Genomic DNA, 22386 nt, shown 5'->3' on the forward strand with positions numbered 1-22386 from the left:
ATTCGTAAGTCAAAGTTCACCAAAGTTGAACTTGACGTGAAAGGTTTGCACTGATTTAAACCACTGATTATAGTGATTTTATTCAAATTTATTTTGCTGTGAAAGTCCTTCATTTTAAAACCTGGTCTAGACACGTGTTTAGACATGAATCAACATAGTGATTTTGACATCAGCCCAAACTCAACTACACTTTGGAACAACAGGCCCCAAATCAAACCAACCACAGGTCTTCCTAACGTTGAAGCCAAAACTTAGATCCACAATATGTCGACACACATTATCAAACGCATACACATCTTCACAAAGCTACAGATAGGCCAACAGTGGCTGCTTTATAAAGAAAGACGTACAGTAGTTTGCAAAGAAATGTCAATCCATTGCACCATCCCCTACAAGAAACTAAAACATATGCATGTGTGAGACATATGGTGCTAATTCAAGCTTTCCTTGTGCATTGTATGTGTAATAAATACAGTTTTCATCAGATTTACATTATACAGCAGAGGGGTAGAAAATAAAATTGAACTATAAATAAAGCCTCCTGTACCTAAATTTTAATGCAGGGCAACTCAAACATTAGCTCTCATTCAGGTTTCAGCCATTCCTCAGCCCCCTCGGGTCTTTCTGGGCAGACGTCAGGGAGCTCGGTACTAATCGGATGGGAGATGTCCGTCCTCACCTCCAAGGTGTTGAAGGGATAAGGTTTCCCTGTTTTCCGAATCACAGACCTACAGAAGCCACGGAGCAGCGTGATCAGCGCTGCCCGGGAGCGCCTCTTTTCTCAGTCTCTTATTCACCCAGTCAATTACGCTCACACCTTTTCCTTTTTCTCTTTGTTCATTCAGATGTCCACACACACACTCAAACACCACACAGACTTTCAAGCTCTCACTTTTTCCTTCGTTGTCTCCTCGTCTCCTTCTCTTTCTCGCTCGCCAGACAGTATCGCATGCAGGGGAAGGTGAAATGCTCAGAGGGCTTCTAGGATTACCTGCCGCCTTCCTGCATATATGTCGGAGCACATTACGATCCAGCATCTGAATGCTCTGCTATTAGATCACTGTTAATGTGCTTTTAAATCACACGACGAGTTGGGTCATGTTTAAACTTACAGGATGAAGGCTTTTGTAAAGAGTTTTTTTTTTTTTCTTCTCATTCCGTTCTTTTGTGCAGCTGTTTGAGGTTTTATGCGCTTCTCTCTGCGTTGGGCATAGAAAGAAAACAACAATTTGCTGTTCGGGGCTGCATGTTTGCTCCATGTGCCACATTTGCTTCAGTTAACAAATCCAAAATGAGAGGGAATGATAGTTATTCTAACCCCAAAAATTTGGAATTGGGCTTGGAAAAAGGATTTAAAAGCAAGTTTGAAGACACATTAAGCATTATTTTTGACATGCCATGCCAAAGCCTTAAATTGTTTAGAAACATCTTGTCCTCCTCTGTCCTTCCCTCCCCTCTTTCTTTAACTGTTCCAACCTCCTTTTTTTTTTTTTTTTTTTGTTGTCCGCTAAACCTGTCACTTTGATGAGTTGTGTGCAATCATCCCAGAGGCCGTTGGGCTTTCACCAGGGCCTCCGTCCTTCCTGGTACAGTGCGGCCTTTGATGTGGTTCCTTCTTTAGCTCCATGCGGGCCGACCTTGGCCCCCGGCTGGCTATACCCAAACCCGGTCTCTGTAATGTTGTTTAACGCCACCTATCAACTCAGTGTTGCTCTTGGTGGAGGTAAGAAGCTGGACGCTGGTGTTAGCGCTGAAATGCCTTTGTGTTGTGATTTCAACAGACTGTCCTGAGCTTCCCGGCCGCATGACCACCATCAGTGGGCCGCTGAAGAGCTGTGTAATAATTCACGGGCAGCTCCCTCACTGCTGCACCCACAGGGAGCTGGCTCAGAGCCTCAGCAGAATGATATGAAGTATGTTTGGGAACTGAAAACAGCGATGAGATGTTTCTAAGAGGCTGCAGTTTGTTGATTCTTGGACAGTTGTAATGCTATAAATCTAGAAAAAAAACAAGGTGTATAAACATATGCTATCACAAATTAAAGTGGGAACTAACCGTAATGTCTTGTAAGATAAAAGAGAAGCACAATTCAACACAATGAACACAACACAACTTATTAGGACAGGGTTATTATTATTAGAGACTACTACAAAGAACTAAATGGCCTGGGCTTTGACTGGCCTCGGGGGCCAGCTGTGAATTAGTACCTCACTACTGCAGATGATTACAGCTTGCTATATGAACTGTGTCCTAATCCTGGTGGACAGCTGAAATTAAAGCCAGGTACGGCCCTCTGCCTTCCCAGCATTCCCTGTGATAAACCTCCTCCCCTGCTGAGAAGAATCAGTTGTTTGTGAGCAGAATGTGTTTCCAGAAGAGTCTCCAGTCTGTAAAGATGAGGTATTTCTTTTAGCAAATCAGGCACCACTGATGAGTGTGAGATTACAATGAATTTGATTCCTGCTTTGTTCCCAGCCCAAGCTTGGAACTTGTGTGTGATAAACTAAATAAAATCAGGCACATTTCCTGGTTTTGCAGACATTATATGTGCCATGTAGACTTAGTTACATAAATTATATCCCTTTATAATCCCTTTACTAAAGACATAAGCTCTGAGCTAAACACTATAGCACGACAAGAAAACAAAGGAGCTGGTCAAAATTTTTAACAGATGCCTTTATTTTATTTTTTTGTCTATGTCCTGAAATGCTTTTAAAAATGGCATAATTGTTGAAGAAAATATCACACGTGTTAATGTGAGTCCTCATACCTGGGTAAGTGAGGTATAAACTCTAAAATGAAAATATTAAATTGAGGATGTATTGACTCGGACAGTTCCACCCTCTCTGAGGTTTGAATGAAACCACAGGGCTTTTGTTGCTTTGGGTGGGGATGGAGAGAGGAAAGAGAGCATTTAAAAGTAGTTATTAAACTAAACCCAGAGGAGCAGCCAACACATCTGAACAGTAATCTATAATTTAAGTAAACCAATGTGTGAAGAACGGGTGCGGCCATATTAAGGAATTATGTGGTAGAATTTCAGATAATTAAAGGCAGTTTGCTGTCTCTGTAAGTAGGGATGTTGAAAGCCCTATACTGTGGTCATTTCATTTATATTAATATACCTACCTACTCTGTTTGTTATTGTTATGACTCCATATTTTAGTGTTTGATAAGAACTAGTTAAAGTAGCCTGAATTATTCAGGTAAAATACAGTTTTAAAGTTGTACTGACCAGCATTTCCTGTTTGTTTCCCCTCTAAACTTGCATATCTGTATGTGATGTTTTGGAAATATGAATATCTTTCCTTTTCCACACATCTTATATTAGTAGTGCACTGATAGCTGTGAATGTTTTCCTTCATGTAGCCTAGTTATCTTTGTATATTCTTGCTTTTTAATAGTTATTAGTCCACTATCTTCCTCCATTTTTTTATTTTTTATTAAAGTTTTGTAAGCGGTGTGATAATGCGCGGGAGAGGTACCTTGGCGCGTGCCAGCGTTGTGGCAGTGAGCGGGTTAAAGCTGACAGTGTGACCGTCCTATCAGTGCTCCTCGGTGCAGTCCCAGCCCACCGCCTCCTGCCTCCGTCCCTCCACAGAGAGAGAGAGAGAGAGAGAGAGAGAGAGGCGCTTGTGTGTGTGTGTGTGTGTGTGTGTGTGTGTGTGTGTGTGTGTGTGTGTGTGTATAGCTGTTTGTCATCCCGGCAGGACACACTCCATGAGAAACAGCCCGCTCTCCCTCAGTACTTGTTGCTGCCTTGTCGGGGTGTATTGTGTCGGTCGAGCAGCCTCGCGGATATCGGAACTGAACCCGGCGGAGTCTCGGTTTGTTTTATCCTCGGTGCTGAACGAAGCGCCGCGTGCTGTAGAACCCACCGGCGATAACAAGCGCAAAGCACCGGGAGACGCAAAACACGGTAGGATAGTGTGAACACTGGCTCTTCTTCAGACTGTAGTTGTCTGCTGTGTGTGTGTGTGTGTGTGTGTGTGTGTGTGTGTGTGTGTGTGTGTGTGTGTGTGTGTGTGTGTGTGTGTGTGTGTATGTAGTTTCTCTGGACTCCTGGAGAAAACCAGAAAGTCGGTTTTGCGTCAGGCGCGCGGTGCGGCTTCATGAGTTCAGGAGCTGTAAGAACATCAAGATCTTGAGAGTTCAATGCATCTCCGGTGCTGAGCGTTAGTGAGTCTGTCCAAGATGTTAGGATGTCAGAATCTCTTTTTCCTGTTACCGTTTTCTTCACAGAGCTGATGTTCCTACACTAAAAGTAGCGGAATTATTGTTTTCATTGTAAATGAGTAGATTGATTTAAAAAAAAAAAAAAAAAAAAAAAAATAGAAAAACTTAATCCTAAAAAAGTATTAATTCACATTTTTTTCTCCTCAAAAGATTATTAATGAGCTTGTTTGTGCTCGTTTGTCCTTATCACCCTTGTCCCATTGAATAAACCAACCCTACTATAACTTAGTTCAGCATGACAGTTACCATGATGTCTTACTATCATCAACATTCATGTCAGCCCTTCAGAAGAAGCTAAATTAAATGCAAGTGAATTTAAATTATTTATCTTATGTTTTCACTGTTTTGCCTACAGCCTGAATGACGCTGATGTAAATACTGGGCTTTACCTTTTCTGGGAAGATGTTCTACATTAACGTTTTATAGTAAATTAAAGTAGACTTTTAACATGTTTAAGCGCATTTGCAGCATCTTATCTACATTCAAGATATTTTAACATAGTTATAAGGCATAAACGAATTCATCTTATTCTCACTTTCTAATCCAGATGTCAACCCAATGAGTGTATTGGACGTGTGGGTTGATGGAATGATAGATACGGCATGTTATCTCAGTGTGTTCACCTAATTTACCTTGAGACTCAGCGCTGTAGCCTTGAGCCAGCACCATCAAATCGGTATGTTTAACAGCCCAGCTGTGAAAAAAAGTGCCCCGAGGAGGTCAAATATGTCCAATATCTCTCCTGACAACCAGAAACATTTCAGAGGGTTTGTGTCCTAAAGCCACGTCAAGCGTACACGCCCCTCGCAGGGGGCGACTGCCTGTTGTTGTTGATGTTATTATTATTAGAAGCAATGTGGTTATTAACCATCTCTTGACTGATTCCTGGTAATTGCTGCCTATTAGTTTTAATTAAAGGGATGCATGATGCCTTGCCTTGTGTTGCGTAGCTGCCTGTCGCCTGAGGTCTCGCCATCTCGCTCACACCCCGTAATCAAAAACTTCACTTCACGGCAGAAGAAGCGCTTCGTCATCACCTGCGTTACACCAAACCACTTGCCCTGGGAATCATTATACATGTTGGTCTCTGATCCACTTTCTTGGTTATTTAAGGGTTTGCACTTAATAATTCCCGTGACCAAGGACTTGTGGTGGGGTTTAAAGGGGAATAAGTGCAGCTTCATCCCTTTGAAGCTGCAGGTTTTGTATTGGAAATGACACATTGGCACATTTGGAAGTCTAGACAGTTTCACCTGTTGGATTAATTGATGATAAAAGATTCAGTGACACTATATTTCATGCTCCGCTTTTCAAAGCATTCAAAGTCAGTTAGAAAGATGGTACGTTTAGTCAACCAGAAACTAAATGAAAGTTTTATTATTATTGTTTGAAAGGACAGCGATCCAGATGTAATTCATGAGACAAGTGAAAGGATGAAGTAAAAATATTCAAAGAAGGAAATCTTAATTCTACTACTTAACACTTCTTGGTTGCAAGCATTACCCTCTTCTTTTCTTTTACAGTTAGTTTCTACCACCAGGCTACTCTCGCCACAGAGCTCATGTCCTTGAATTCAGTTATTCTGGCTTTTTCTTAATCAAGACAAATTTCCTTGGTAGATCGATGGAACAGCGGAGGCATTTCTGAGCCTCAGTTCCAGTTGTTCACGGTGCAGCTTCGTCCAGCTGTCAGCTTTTATTTTGAAGAGAGACACAAGACCCTGCTTGTGTCCGCACAGACACTACCCTAGATGTCTCACCTGCCTGTCAGCGCTCTGCATTGGTGTGCACACACACACACACACACACACACACACACACACACACACACACACACAGTGTTGAGGCTGAATTCCTTTACATCCAAACAACAGAAAGACACACACATTAACTCTACACTGTAGTACCGAACCCCATTCTCTATATACCACTTTTTTTCTTACTTAATCTCCATTAAACTCTCCTGTTTCCATCCAGCCTTTTTAAGTCATTACAGGCTCTTGACAGCTGTGGGAGCCAGACTAATGACTTCATCTGGATTTCCCTCAGCACTCTGCTATTCTGAGCTCTCCAGGCTCCGGAGTTATTCTTCCTCTCCTCCCCTTTTCTCAACCCCATCCTCCCAGCCACCCCTGACCCGACAGGGGCTGTCATGCTCATGTTTCACCGCTCACTCATGTGGAGGTGTCACAGAGCGCATTGGTCGCATACGCCGCATGTCTTTCGCTCGGGGTCGGATGGGAAAAACAGGCCGCTGTGATGTATCGCTTGGCGCCCGAGTGCAAGCACATCCTTTTTTTTTTTTTTTTTTTTTTGCGGCGAAATATTTTTCGGGGGTCATGTTGTGTGTGAAATGAAAACCTGTGAGTGTGTGTAGGTTTCTCGGAAGGGTAAAGTAAGGAGCTGAAGTAGTTAAACTGAAGGTGCTTATGTTACTTTTAGAATTAGAATGTAAGTCAATTAAATCTATATATAAGAATTTAATGTTCAAACAGATTTACAAATAAGAGGCGTGGCATCTAAATCATTTTTGATGTGGCTTCAGTGACGACGACTTTGAGTGGGCGTCGTGGCGGCACAAAGGAATCATATTCCACGGGATATGGGTGCAAAGGACTACAGTAATCAGTTTAGGTCTGCAGCATCTGAAACATTTTCCACGTCATCGGCCTCCAGTTCAGGGTTTAATCTCCTGATGGCATCACTGATAGTTGAGTCGTGGCTCTGGCTTCATGCATCAAAAGTGAGTTATTCACAATACACCCTGAGGAAAACAAAAAAAAAAATATGCGATGTTTAGAAGTTCCGCACTGTGGAAATAGAGATGCAACAATCTGTGAGTGAGTTGATCAACTAATTTGGGTTTTGTGCTGTTGGTCGGACTGAACAAGGCATTTGAAGACGTTTTCTTTCACTCATAATTTGTGATGTGCATTTTCAGTATTTTTTTTATATATATGTTTATATTTATCGACTAAAGGTGATTTATTTATCCATTTATTAATCAGAAAAATAAAGAACACGTTAATGAAAGTAGTCATTAGGTGCAGCCCATTCTGATAACATTTTATTTGTCTCATTTTAAGAGGAAGTGCGTCTCTGTCTGTCCCTCACCTGTCCGGACCTTTCCTCTGTTGGTAGCCAAGACTTCGTCGTCCGTCCTCTGTGGTTGGACGGTGGCCACCGCGTCTCTATCTGACTCTGCGACAGGAAAGAGATACTCTGCCAATTTATATTCTTGGTTTTGGGGCAGATGGAAATTAAGTTTTGGTTTGGTCCAATGTTCCAGATAAGCATCATAATTTAATACTTTTGGTTTACGCTGATCAGTGGTTGGAAATAAGTGCAGGAACAGTGTTGGGTGTTATTCCGAGCACTAACTAACTTTTGAAGCGATTTCACTGTCACAGACAAATTTCCAAAGTTTTTAGTCTCGGTGTAGTGACGTACAATGACGCTTTCTCCTGCACTAAACAGGAAGCAGCAAGCGCGTTGAGTTGAGCATGGAGGCACTCACTCACTCACTCACTCACTCACTCACTCACTCACTCACTCACTCACTCACTCACTCACTCACTCACTCACAGGCTTCTCTCCTCTGTGGATCTGTAGTTCGGGCTCTGTTCCAACACCTCGACCCTGCGTTACCTGTGAAACACAACTCAGCTGCTTTTGAAGTGCATCAAGCGTATCACAACACAAAGCTGCTTCTCTCTCTCTCTCTCTCTCTCTCTCTCTCTCCGTCTCTCTCCCTTTGCTAAAACAGCCCACAGAATCTCATTTTCACATTGCGGTCTGCTGTGAGTATTTTGTAATTTAAGCCCGGAGCATCGGGGCTGAAACTGTAGCATAACGTGAACCTTCTGTTTTTTCTCACCCTGGAACCGTTTGTTTGGCCTCCTCATGCAGGAGCGTCCCCTGCTTTGTAATTTATATGAACACTGCCAGTTCATGCTGGGTCTTATTCATGCTCTGTAAATCACACTGATCTGAAATGGCCCCTATTTGACTGTTGTGGCTCCAATGAGAAGACAGAAAATTAGTTCAGCCAAATATTTCAGCGGTGAATCAGTTAGTCATCAAAAAACATCTTCCTATCACTGATTTTCATTTAACCTTTAGTAGATATGTACCAGAAAATTACAATTAAATGCAGATGAGAAAAGAAGTAAGAGTTAAAGTTAAAGTAACTTCATCTTCTCTAGACTCAGTTACAAAGAAAACATGTGAGTCTTGTTGATGCATCTGTGAGGTTCGGTTGGTAAAGTTTATTTTTTTTGCACTCTTGGCTTTCATTAAGTGTTTGTCAGTTTAGTGCCAAACTGGACATCGCACATCAAATATTAAACTCTGATTTATGTGTTGACAAATCAAAGTTAAGAAGGCGACCTTTATAAAAATGTTTTTTGCATCTGTAATGGGATTAATGTGTTTCCCAGTTATTTCTGCTGAGTGTACGTTTATGCTGAAACACAGTCATTTTTCTGAGACAGTCTCTGTCCTCCTCGCTCACTTGGCGCCTCTCATTCTGAGCGGAAAAAAAGCTCTCCTGCTCAGTTTCTGAGGCCGGGCTGTTTTGGGTTTTTAAAAGATTGTGCAGACTTACGAAAAAACGCAGAACCCTGTTGTTTTAGATGAAATCTCTGTTGTTTATTTTACGTAGATACCAAGATGAACACAACACACATGTGCACAGCATCTAACCAGTGTTTCATCCGGGTATAGACCACTCATCATCTCTCAGTGCCCTGTCCAACTCATCTCCACCTACCTCCACCAAAACCCACCTACCAATGCTTCCAGAGCCCATTCTTTTATACACTATATATCATGTGTAATACATTATACGATAGAAGAGTCACTTCTGGAAAAAGAAAGGACTTTTAAGAAGCAGCTGTCATTGATTTATGATGAATGTACCCCACTTCACAGGTCACACCCTTCCTGTAGCATCATGCTCTGGTAACCTCCTTGGATTAATTGTGTTGCTGACAGTCAAACAGAGCCTAACCTTGTTTCTCTTTTCCTCTGTTTTCTTCTTCTCTCCCAGAGGAGTGACAGTGTCCCTGCCAGGCCTGCTGGGAGAGGACCATGGCCCTGAGCGATGTGAGCGGCGACCCTGTGGCCCTCAGTAACGGAGGGCACCATCCTCTCACTGCCAATGGAAATGCCCCCTCAAACACCAGTACACCAGTCAGCAACAGCCAGGACCCTCTCGCAGCCGCCTGTAGTAGTGACGGCCTCACAGCAAACGGAGATGAGGATGTTACAGTTAAGGATGGAGTGTCTAAAGTGCAGCAGAAGCAGCAGAGATCACTTGCTGTCCAGAGAGCAAACAGGCCGAGCCAAAACGGCGGGGTGGTCAAACAGAACGGCTCCCTGAGGAACCTTCCCCCGTCCTCCGCTTCCTCGTCCTCCCCAGCTGTCACAGACTCCCAGCGGCTGGCCAAACGCCACCTTCCCTCCACCCTTTCCCCGTCCTCTTCATCTCCTCCTCTCCAGCCCCCGCCTCTCTGCTGCCAGCACTGTCACTTCCACTCCACCCTCTGCTGCCCCTGTGGACAGCAGGACTGCCCGCTCTTTCAGAATCCAGGCACAGGCCCAGGGCCGGGCTCGCTTCCCCACCCTGGGACCGCTTCATCCTGCCCCTGCTGCCTCTCTGCCTGCACATACTCTCACCCCCACCCTCATCCTCCTCACTCATCCTCCCCTCTCTGTCTCCATCACCACCATCACCAGCGCTGGCAGGAGCACCTCCAGAGTCACACACATGCTGCTGGACTCAGGTACGGGGAAGGAGGGGTCTTTGAGATGCTGATGTTTTCTTTTAATAGATTATAACTCGCCTTCCTGTAGCATTGTCATAGCTCACTGTTCAACTAATGTGTGGATGTATGTGCACTAACTGCTAACATATCCCCGGTTTGGGCACCGAAGGGTCTCTCACAGCCCTCCAGGCCCCCTGTGCCCCCTCCCTGTGACCCCCATACCTGACAACATGTCACATCCGTGTTAAGGGATCATGTTAGGCCCGGACTGCAGGAGAGGTGGTCACGGCTTTTAGAAGACGATATTTTGAAGCAAAGCAGGTTTATTTTTCCAAATAGGGGCCTGACACATAATATGATGGGGTTACTGGGGTTACACCACCATGTTGGAGGAGTGACAGCGAGTGATTGATGTAACACAATAGTAATAATAACACTCATATACAGGTATAAGACTTGACTTAGTCATTTTAGTTATTTCAGGTAAACTTTTGTCTTTGCTGTTCAGAACGCCTCATATCAAGCACGTGTTTTTAAAATGGAAGCAGGAATTTTTTTTTAACAAAATAAGTCAAACTTCCCAAATAGAATCACTTGAATGGATCTAGAGTTGAAGCAATTTGTTGATTAATCAATTACTTTATTGACAGAATTAATCTACAATGGTTTTGATTAATGATTAAGTCATTTTTTTAAGCAAAAATTGATTCTCAAATGTAAAAAATTAGGTGCTTGTGCACAAAGCAGCTATAAAAAACTACGTAACTTAGTTAAAACAGTGAAAAATGATTTAAATCACAAACTATTTGATCAAAGTATAAGCAAAATAAGAATTTGACCAGGCGTTTACATCTGCTTTTCCTTTCTCACTCTTGATACGATGCCACACACACATCGACACCCAGCCTTAACCCATACTCTTCCACTCGCAGCACACAAGCAACTGATTATCACCAAACATGTTTCCAGAATCAAGCAAACCAAGAACTTGAGTGTGGCTGAAAACAGAAGCCACAATGAGCCACTGAGTCTTTTCAAGAGGAAAGATACTGTTACAAACTTTTATACATTTCTTCAGAATGTGTGTTGTGTCTTTAGCTGTTCCTCTTAACCGTTTATAGTCTCCTATTTAAATGAAGTTGAATTTCTCACAGGCTCCTGGAAACATGTACCGCCCCCACACTGTACGTGGAGATCAGTGACATACTATAGCTCAGGTTTTGACCCAGAGTCGACTTCCTTATCCGACTGTGACGCTGGTGTTTAAAAGTCGGTCCACATGCAAACACTGCTGCTTATTTGTGAACTGATATTTTTCAGCATTTGGTACAAGACCCTCTCGGCTGTTGGGAGACAAACAACCAAAGCAATGTTTATCCATGACATGAGAGAGGAACAAGTTTTTCTTAAAATTAAATCAAACCTGCATGCAATCACACACACACACACACACACACACACACACACACACACGTATATATATATATATATGTACACATGTGGCGACCATGCCTCCTCCAGTCGAAACAGAATGTCAGCATTGAACTCATTTGTTGGCAAACTCCTCTTTCTTTCCTCCAGTGATCCATATTTAGTGAGTTTCCCTTTTTACTCCAAAACCACAGGCCTTCCACCGCATTTGAAACTGCAACCATTTAATGCCTTGCATAATCATTTGCATAATCCCGTATTTACCATCTCCACGGAGAAGGGGGAGGCAGGAGGTGAAAACTTTGCAGAAATAATTATTTACTCATGTCAGCTCCTTTTTATGGCAGCAGCTCGTTGTGGGGAGTCTGATTTGCATGAAACTTCATTTCTTCTTCTTCTTCTTCTTACTTACTCCTTCGACGTGGAATTTTCCTCAGTCAAATTAAGTCGGATCTCCCCTCGTAACTTTCATTAGAAAGACGGGCGTTGTGGGTGGCGTTGAAAGATGAGGTTTGTGTAGCCACAGCGGGTATGTACACCAAACTCTGGGTGGGCAGAGAGAGGCAAAAACAGGATTGTGTTGCAGGCATTTACATGCATTCACTGGCATCTGCTTTTTCTTTTTTTTTTTTTCTCCTCTTCATGCCCTTTACTACTTTCTTTTTTCTCTTTTTCTCAGTTTTTTCTCTATTAACACTCATTCTGTCTTCATTTCCCTCTCTCTCTCTCTCAGTCCGTCCCTCCCTCCTCCGTCTCTTGTTCCACATCAGAATGGAGAGCAGATGTGGCGTGGGACGTATGTGTCTCCAGCGTCGAGCTGCTCTCTTATTTACCAAAACAGGTCCCTCTTGTTCAGCGATGACAGGTTTGAATTACAGGGCCTGGGTTCGCTCCAAGACTCCATCTCCAACCCCCGACCCCCCTTTCCTGTACAGTGGTGTGTGTGTGTGAGTGTGTGTGTGTGTGTGTCAGATGGTGAGATTAGACGTAGGAAACAATATACCTGCCTCTGTTGTGTAGTTCTGCCCTGAACCCAGACGTTAACAAAAAATTTCAGACCTCGTCTCGTCTTTAGTTCTCCACCCCTGAACTGAGGGCTGCTTGAGTTTGGTAGTTAAATATACCTTGAACTCACACACGCACACATGCACACACACACACACACACACACACACACACACACACTCACACTCTTACACGTGGACATAAACCATCGTATATATTCCTAATACCCTCGATAATTTGAGGGTGTGGAGTCAGACAAGATGGTGTCAGATATCGGCTTGATCTGCCTCAGGGCTGTGATCTGCCAGATTAGCTGAGGGATTACATCTGTGATCACACACACACACACACCACACACACACACACACACACACACACACACACACACACTGATAAGATGTAACATTAGCTCTTCGGGGAGACTTTTTTATGCGTTTCACAACAGGGGGATTTTTATGCCTCTGTTCTCAGCTTCACAAAACATTAATCCATTTACTGAGATGAGCTCAGACTTTTGTTTCCTAACTTTTCTATTTTGAGAACGATCAAAAGCCTTCGGGTTATGGAGAGGGGGTGAGGCACAACTCAGCAGTTTCTGTAGGACGGCAAAAAGAAACCAAAAAAAAAAAAAAAAAAACGGATTCAGCCGTCCATCATATATCTGTCTCTTTTTTTCTCACTGGGTCTGTTTAAAGCATTAGGAACTTGTCTGTGTCTCTGCTGTAAGATTATCTCTCACAGCCATTTCATGTGTATTATTTAAGATTGGAAGGAAGCGGAGTGTCCTTGGGATGTCAGCTGTTTGGCCCGGGTTGCTTCAGTGTGTGCCAGCAAGGTTTAAAGGCCTCAGGTGAAAGCCTTTAAGCCCGGGGTGGAAGTGTGGAAATGCCTGGACCCTGTTCCCCCCTGTGCTGCGGCTGCTCCATTGAGACGTCTTGATTCAGACCTTTTGGAAGACAACCAAAGCCCCAAGCATACAATCCAGAAGTGTTAATCTGGAGTTAAGCATGCACACTTAGACCGGGGCTACAGTTTCAGGACTGTACTTGGGGATTCAAGTGCACACTCACGGTAGATGAGAACTGTGTCAGGAAGGAAATAACCGTAACAGATTATGTGGAGCTTCGGGGCCGGTGAGCTTCAGCTAACCTGCTTCTACCTGCACCGATGCCCCCGCAACAGCCACCAAACAGCTCACTGCCACTCAACCATCCGGGGTCACGCCGAGTATTTAACCTCACTCTCTGCTCTCCCGGGGCTAAATGTTTCTGCCCTCTTCACCGATGCCTCTCGCAGCAGCTCTAGTTGTTTATGGCAACCGCAATCTTGGTTTATATTCACGTCTTGTCAGATAGCAAGAATTCCTGCATCTCACTCCCTCCGACGCCGTCTCAGGAAAAGGTCAGCTTTTATTATCTTGAGCGAGTGAGTATTTCGTAGTATTTGCAGGCGGCAGGTGGTTTGGTTGCTATGACACACGGGAGAAACTGTGTGAAAACATGACAACTGCAAAGTGCCGAGCAGTTCATCATGTGTAATTTAGCAACTTTTTATCAGTTGGATGTGGCCGAACATTTTTTGGTGGGCCACGTGTGTCTGCACTTTGTTGACCTGCCTGATTTATTTCTTTGCTTTCTTTCTGCCAAAATCTCAATCTCCAGATTTTTCTTCGTGCCTTACGTTCTTTCTTTTTCTTCTTCTTGTGTCCTTCGGTCTCTTGCTCTTTGTGAGACAGTTGCGAGGCTCAACCAGTGAAGGGTGTATCTGAAAGCGATCTGTGTGCTCAGTATTTAAGGGTGTCAGCTTGACAAGGCTTTGCACATTATCAAGAATAACAACTGTTTGCAAGGCCTGTGGAGCGGGTGTATCGCCTGGGCTCTCAATCGTCCGGACCAAATAAGGCCTTCTGGTGCATTTTATGTTGCTTCTCTATGGAACAACATTTCTGTTGTGGATCTGTGTGAGAACTGTGGGTCAGGCTTTATCCCCCCTGGCTTTGAAATCTTCAGCTTAATGAAAGAGGTTGGTTTTATTTTCCTAAAACAAGAGAAAAATGTCCTTGTACAAATAATGTTATTTTACAATAATCTATTAGAATGAAGTTTTTTTTAATATTTATTTATTATTAAGTGCAGCAGTTTCTTGTCGGGAAATATCGTGATGTTGGATTATATTATTATCAGCCGAGGCCTAACAGTCACAGTAACTGCTTTGGGAGCTGCAGGAATTATAGTAGCTTTTAAACATGAATGTAAGTCTTAATGATCTTATGGTACACCACATATTTTACTCTCCCAAACAGAGAAGGAAAAAAGAGAGTGAGTGTGGGCTGCTTACAGCTGCTTATTATGACAGATCAACAGACAAACCCGCAGGTTTAGTGAAGGGCAACACTGTGAGTGTGGAGTCTTTTACACACACACACACACACACACACACACAAACACAAACGCATACACACACACACACAAACACAAACGCATACACACACACACACACACACACACACACACACACGCACTTTCACGTCTTTTTTGAATCCCCTCAGACTGTGAAAGTTCGCTGTGTCGAGCGGGGTTTTCACTTCATGCATACCTCTACACAGGACCAACAGAAGCAGGGCAAATAGAGGCCCCCCCCCCCCCCAGGGAACCGTTCATCATCTGCTTTGACAGGTGAAAAGACTTTTACACTAATATTTTAGGCATTTAGCTGAGTTTCTGCTTCAGAGAAAATAATAATGAGCGCAGCAGCAAAACTAAGCTCCAATTTGTCAATCACTGCAGAAAGATCACAGAACAGAGTGAATTACAAGAAAAACAGGCATTTTATTTTGATTCTGTTGATAAAAATACGATCATGTTGGAGTACAGGAAAAGTATATGGGGCGCAGGAGGTGATGGGGGGGTTACCTCTCTTAGAGAGACACCTCTGCTGGTTGTAAAACAGTGATGATATGTGACCCTGAGGCCCCTTTACCTTCACAGTTAATTTGTAAGGAGAGAAACTAGCAATCTGGGTCTGGTAAAAGCCTGTAGGCTTCCTTTATTCTGCTGTTTCTAGCCTTTCTAAACACAGCAAATAATATCCCATGTTTCATGTTGTCAAACTCAACTGAAATGAGGAGATTGCATTTGAAGAGTGTGTTTGTCTCTATGTATTTGTACATGTATGTTTGTATGTATGTTGTGGCTCCTGGCTGGGGCTTGTATGAAGACTGTGATGGATAGGAGAGATTTACTGACATCCTGTGTCTAATCCCGTCTGTACTGCAGCAGGACACATTCACACTCACAAGGTTAGCCCGGGATAAAAAACACTTTCAGTCCAAAACTAAGATATACAGTACATGCGTGACTTGGAGGAATTTTTCAGAAACAGTATGATGGTGTGGTTGTTTTCCCTTTGTAGATTTAAACACCATTTCAGATTTATATTTTGATTATTATGATTTTAACATACACTGTTTACTGATTTTAATCCTGACCACAGTGGCTTCAGAAAGTATTCAGACCTCTCCTGTACTCCACTCAGTGGTACGGTGTAGTTCCTGGGCACGAAGCAAAGCCCGTAAAGATAGCCGTCCCAGATCAAAGGCCCATGCTGTCCCATAAAGCTGGATCAAAGCCTGAAGTGAGCACAGCGTTGTCATAACTTCTTATAAGCTGGCTGAGCAGCTAGCCAGGCCTCAGCTGGATAAAGATGGCTTGATGCTGCTGGCTGGTTAAGATTACTATCACACTTCTACATGTGTCCAGACTGTGGCAAAAATGTCTTTGGGTTTGTAGGACTTAATTTTCTTTCATGGTTCAATCAATTACAGAACCAGAGTTATTTAGTTAGATAACATTTCATTACAAGTCTTGCAAGTGTTCGGTTCTGCCTTTAAGAGACGTGAGACTCGGTGCATTTCCCATAAACAGGAGCTGTTTGTCGTTGCGGCGTCGGCAGGCGGACAGATAAAACGAGCAGCGGCTTTTTGAAAATAAATAAATAAATAAAAAATAAAAAAAGTGGCCGTGTGCGAACAAGCCTTTCCTCTTCTTCCAAATGAACTATCAAAACAAAAACATCGTCACCACTCACCAAAATATCCCAACCAGCTCTACCACATGTAAATCAATTAGTGAGTGCAACAGCAGGAGCAGTCGGTCAGTGAATTACTGGTTCTCAAAATGCTGGAGCGGGAATCCCCAGATCCAGTGTAAAACTGCTTTTTAATTTACTATTTATTATTATTTATTCATCAAGAGATATAATAAAGCCATTAGTTTATTTTGCTGTTGTATTAATATATAATATATAATATACAATATAACTATGCTGCTGGAAACAGACTAAATAGTATACATACAATTGTGCTCATTAATGAAAGAAAAGATTAAGACTGTTTAAACAAAACTGAAATTTGATTTTTTTTTTTTTTTTTTAAATCTATTGGTTGACTAAATAATAAATATATACATAATGTTGGATACAAACCATGTACGTTAAAAACATTTTCTCTATAGCTGAGTGTCAGTAACCTGAGCCAAAATTAATTATTGGTCCTTGGATTTCCTTTGCTACTGATTACATTGCAGTTTTTATTAGCAATTAATCTGTTAATTATATGTTTGATTAATCGTTTAGTCAATAAAATGTCAGAAAAAAGTAAAAAAATGCTCATCACAGCTTCCCGTAGTCCAAGTTCACGTGTTGAAAATTTCCACCTGTGGGACCCTTTGGCCTTGGTAGCACTACTTTAGGTGTGTTTAGGTCCGTCCTGGACTCCTCAGTCACACAACCTTGACAAATTATACAGTGTTTGAAAAATGATTCTATCTGTGCAAAGGGTTTTAGCATTCCCAGATCACTGCAACAGCTGTTGACACAGAGTTGGTTCAGACTATGGCTCCAAAGTGTTTTCCACTTCTATACACCAGGCCTTATATTCACTTTTTATGTCAAGGGAAATAAGCAAGGCAAGAGTTACTTTTCAAAGGAGGCCGGGGTTATCCCCGTCATCATCGCTGCGCTTGGATTTCACTGGTTTGTACCAGTTGTATATGCAGCAGATTGGAGCTGTCACTTTTTCAGAAAAGTCAAGTTTGAACAAATTTGAACTGACACGTAAGTCACTCAAACTAATTTGACGTAATCCGTAGACCGTCTGATGTCAGATGGTCTGAGGAGGTTATGAACCTGTCGTTGCTCCACTCGTTCCTGGGGACTCCACTACGTTACTTTGGTGACTCGCCCGTGAGTCTTCAGCACTTGATGAAGAACCTAGAACATTTCATCAAACTGCTGGATGCTTCGGAGCCGCGACTATCCGAGTTCCCTCCTCCATTTTCATTTTTTAGCTTAGTTTATTGACAGGTTGATAAGGCAGCAATACTTGAAGCTGTTGGTGAGTTTTAAGGTATATATAGTTTATATATATTTGTGTATTTACACCATCACATTCATATTAATGTTTGTTTGACACTAACAGAACCTAAGAATTTTTTTAGATAAACAACAAGTTTCTTATGAGCCACTATTTATTCTGTACTTGTATTTCCTCTGCTGCACTTTGTGAACTTCTACTTGGAATTTTCCAAACCCCTCCGCCCCCAGTGCACTCCCTTCCTTACACACACACACACACACACACACACACACACACACACACACACACACACACACACACACACACTCTCTCTCTCTCTCTCTGAGGGAGTAGGGAGGACAGGTTTTGACTCGGGCATCATCATTAAGGCTGCCGGCCTCAGGGCCTCAGCTATCGGCAGGTTTACTGAAATCGTCTTGGTCAAAATAACCATCTTTGTTTTATTTCCTCCTTTATTAGATACGGTTAATGTTTGTTTAAGCTACTATAGATAACTGAGGCCGGAGCAACTGTCAGCTACACCAGGTGTCCTTAGATCAGCAGACAAACAACTCAAAAAGCAGAAAAGGGGGAAAAATAAGAGGAAAAAAAAAAATCAGTGGAAAAAAAAAATGCTAGCACATTAAGGGCGTGCCCGAGAAAGGGAAAGAGAAGAAACAGTGACCCTGCAGCTATCGTGTCCTCACATGGCCCACTGTCAGACAAAGCTACGACAACAAAAGCACAGAGGGAAATAGATTGATGGTGCGGTGCGATGAGGTAATAATGGAGTAAGAATAGTGGTGCAGAGTGAAAAATGGACCTTCTATAAAAAAAGAAAATTGACATCGCCCTTTTTCTTTCTCTACTTCGTCTGCTACTGAATGACATCAAAGAAACACAGTGAAGCTACAGGCTGAGATCATATGTCAGCACAGGATCCGGGAATTAGACATTGGAGGGAATTTATGGCAATGAAATCCACAAGTATTTTGACAGTAATGTGTTTATTATTTTGGCTTCAATATGATTTATTTCAAATGAAAGAATGACTGTGACTTTGAGGTTAAAGTGACGATTTTTAGCTTTGACGTAGTTTGTATTGGCCGTGCCAGGAAGGAGTCATGCCCTTTTTTTTATCCACAGGGTTCATTGCCATGTGTCTCTCACCTGTTTATAAAAACATTATGGTTTTGCTGCCCACATGTTAATGTATGGGTAAGACTTGGGACAGATCACTGGCTAAATTGTCTCTCGAATTAGAAATGCCGTCTTTGCCTCAACACGTACCTTGGTCTTTTATTCATGGTGAAGCACTCGGTTTACACAAACCCTTTTAATTTAATGACTCATCTTGTTTTAACACGGAGCCTTGGCTTTAAAAAGGGGGAATACACCGTCTCAAATAAATGGGCTTTGTATCTGGAGACGTGAGGCTCTGCGCTGTGGTCTGAGCCAGAAACGTTTTGGTTTTTCTTTTCAAAAGTCCTGCTCCGTGTCCATCGCTGTGCACGTCCGTTATACGTGTCTTTCTCAAGCAAGCCGTACTAACCAGAAGATAAAGGGTGTTTGGTGGAGCGGCAGGTGTGAACCATTGGTTCCACCTCTGGAGGTCTTGGAGGAAAGCCTGCTGCTCTCGCTGACCACACATGCCCACGTAAAGTTGGCTTGCTTACAGTTATACTCAGCCATGCAGCGTAAGGTCGGTCCAGGCACATTCATACGTTCATCTGGAACAGATTCCTGCCGATACTCTCCTCCCCCAATTACTGACTGATGTAGAAAGTTGTACTAATCACATAAATTGTTATAACTATGGATTTTAAAAGCACAGGATCCTGACCCTGTACCAGGTGACTCCCCCCCTTTAAGTCATAAAGATGAGACGTGGAACAGCCCTAATAAAGACGTCACGCTGACTGACAGCTTGTAACTATTGGCTATACTGCTCAAGTCCTGCCTGTACCTGAGGAATTTGTGCGCGGCCGTATTTCACCTCCCAAGAATTCAGGGGAAAGGCAGGTGCAACCAGAAAAGGCCACGCATTCCTTAGTTTCAGCTTCTTATTTGTGCAGGTTTCCTCTTTTTTTTTCTTCTTCTTCTTCTATTTTTGTCATGGATATTTTTTTTCAAACAATTAATAGATTCATTTTAAAATAATAAATTAAGCAGGTATTTATTGGCTCTGGCTCCAGTCGGCAGTGATGTAGACACAACATCTGGGGATTTTTCAGAGCACACACACACACACACACACACACACACACACACACACCGTAGACACCTGTCACCTGTCCAGCACGGCGCTGTTAAACCAGAAGCACAGCAGCTACACTGCACACCGGGGATGAAAGAGAGTGAGCCGCAGCCCCGAAGTACGTTTCTAAAATACACAATCATCGATTGAAGCATCTCACGTTGAGGCTCCGACACATACAGGAGCTCACACACGAGGACGAGAGTCTGCACCGTGGCTAACGGCTCTCTCTGTCTCCCTCGTGCCTTTTGTGTGTGTGCTCTATAACTGCATGTGATGACATTGCTCCTTGCAGTTTGTGTGTGGAACAGAAAGACGAACTCGACAGGTAGTGTAAAAGGTGTTAATCGCCTTTTCATTTAGCAGGTTTACCCGCGTTTAAAAAAAAACTTGTTTATACTTGCTAATTTTGGTGTAAAAAGGATATTTGTTTTCCGCTGTGAAACTTGACAACATTCATACCACTGAAGGCGTAACATGCAACATCCAGACATGACTAATATATAAAAATCTACCCAAATTTACACATGACAGAACAGAATTTCCACTGTTTTAACAGTTAATACACTTTTTTCCACACAAACATGTGTCTGGTTGTGTCCAGTTGTGTTTCCCCCCCATGTGATAATGAGAGGAGAGAGAGTCCCCAGCTGACCTCCATTTAAACTCTGTGTTTAAACAGCACAGGCCTGATCCAATGTTTATTGGAAGCCTGTTAGAAACGTGATGCCCTGTGAATCACACCGTGTTACTGCTGGAGCTTGACGTGCCTCAGAACGTCGCGGTTCGCTGTAACTTATTATCAACACTGATCCCAATAGTGGTCTTAACAATCGATTCCTGAGAAAACTGTTTCTCATATATTTCCATCTGTCGCATACTTGAGGTGAGAACGGTGTGGAGAAGTGTGTTGGGGAAAACATTGGAAGCCTTTTGGATACACTAAGTGTCCACTTTATAGCACTTCTTTGGACACTCTTGTTGGCTGTTTCTCTTGTCTGTTGAGTTACAGCTATAAAAGTGTTTACACTGTTGAATTTTACTAGCTGTTTACAGTAACACGTCTCTGCTAACTATCGCTTCATCTTAATTCATTTACAGGCTTTTATGAAAGACAAAACTCACTTGTCCCATGTTACTTTAAACGCTGATACATTAGCTACTTTAGCTTCAGCCCTATTTAGATTATATCGTTTACATATACATATACTCAAACTTTAACACTTCTCATTCAAACATTAAGTTTATTTATTAAACTGCTTCTATTCCACAAACCATTAGCTCTGATGTAGTTTTATCCTCCACCCCCTATGGGTCTATTTAATATTTACAGTCGTATTAATGTCATCCTACCGTACACACAGCCTCACTTTGGGGGATTGTTAATATTCCTCTCAGTATTCTGCTTTAGCCATAAGAGACTCTGTGTAAATATACACACACACGCAACTACTTATCAGGCACAGCGCACGGTGTTTTTCTGCCTAACTAGTCTCATGATGTCATCTGGATTGGAGCGCCGGTAGCCTGGGCCTATTTCACGGCTAGGTCGAGCCTCTAATTGTGTGTAGCGTTCCAGCGAGGCACTAATCAGGGCAAGGCAGACCCAGCAGCCTGACGGTTGACACTAATTGCTCTTGCTCAGACATGAAGGCCTTGGTCATGAAATATTTATCCACCCATCTGTTGAAGGTTAACCCTCACCACCCCAGCCACCCCCCCACCTGGCACAGATATATACACTCATGTTCAATAACACACACATGCACATTCATGGGCAAGTATGGTCACATTTACATTTACTCAGGTGTACGTTTTGGGTTTTTTTTTGTTGTTGTTCAAGCACCAAAATATTGACTTAGGAAGATAGAATGACAGAATGAATTTAGACGAACATTTCCTGCTGTTGCTATGACTACTACTATGCTGTGTACGTACAAGGTGTCGCATCCCCTTCACACATTTACAGACTGATCTCTCAGGGATATAGTTTCACACATCTCCTTGTTATATTTCAGATAGTGTGATGAAGACCTGGTTAATCATAGCACTACAATGTGAATAAACAAAAAAAAATGCAAGCAGAAAATAAGTACAACAAAAAGCAATAATGGAAGTGGTACCTAAAGGTTTTCTTCTTTGCTAGAGTTCCAGCTCTGTTTTAGAAAAGTTGGTGCCAAGTGTCTAGTTCTGTTAAGATTTAGACACAAGTTGGCTTTTGTAGCAAAATGCTTTAGCATGCTCGAACAAAGTGCTTGTTGTATTCTCGAACCTTGTCTCACACCCCCTCCCAGACACCTTTCCAACTCCACAACTGGAGGAGCTGCGTCTCACAA

General features: G+C 42.6%; 1 protein-coding gene across 3 annotated transcripts in view; it reads left to right on the top strand.

The window, feature by feature from the left end:
• Positions 1–22386, top strand: part of disp1 (dispatched homolog 1 (Drosophila)) — a 79712-nt gene that overhangs the window by 44807 nt on the left and 12519 nt on the right. For 2 of the 3 annotated variants that reach the window (XM_056405335.1, XM_056405336.1), the window contains one exon: positions 9287–10022. In XM_056405335.1, coding sequence (XP_056261310.1) covers positions 9328–10022 — 695 coding nt within the window. In that variant the 5' untranslated portion in view covers positions 9287–9327. Of the gene's footprint in view, positions 1–3677; positions 3921–9286; positions 10023–22386 lie in introns of those variants that run through there. The other variant, XM_056405337.1, reaches the window with a different exon arrangement.

The sequence above is a fragment of the Seriola aureovittata genome, chromosome 19, assembly GCF_021018895.1.
Source record: "Seriola aureovittata isolate HTS-2021-v1 ecotype China chromosome 19, ASM2101889v1, whole genome shotgun sequence".
NCBI classification, from domain to species: Eukaryota; Metazoa; Chordata; class Actinopteri; order Carangiformes; family Carangidae; genus Seriola; species Seriola aureovittata.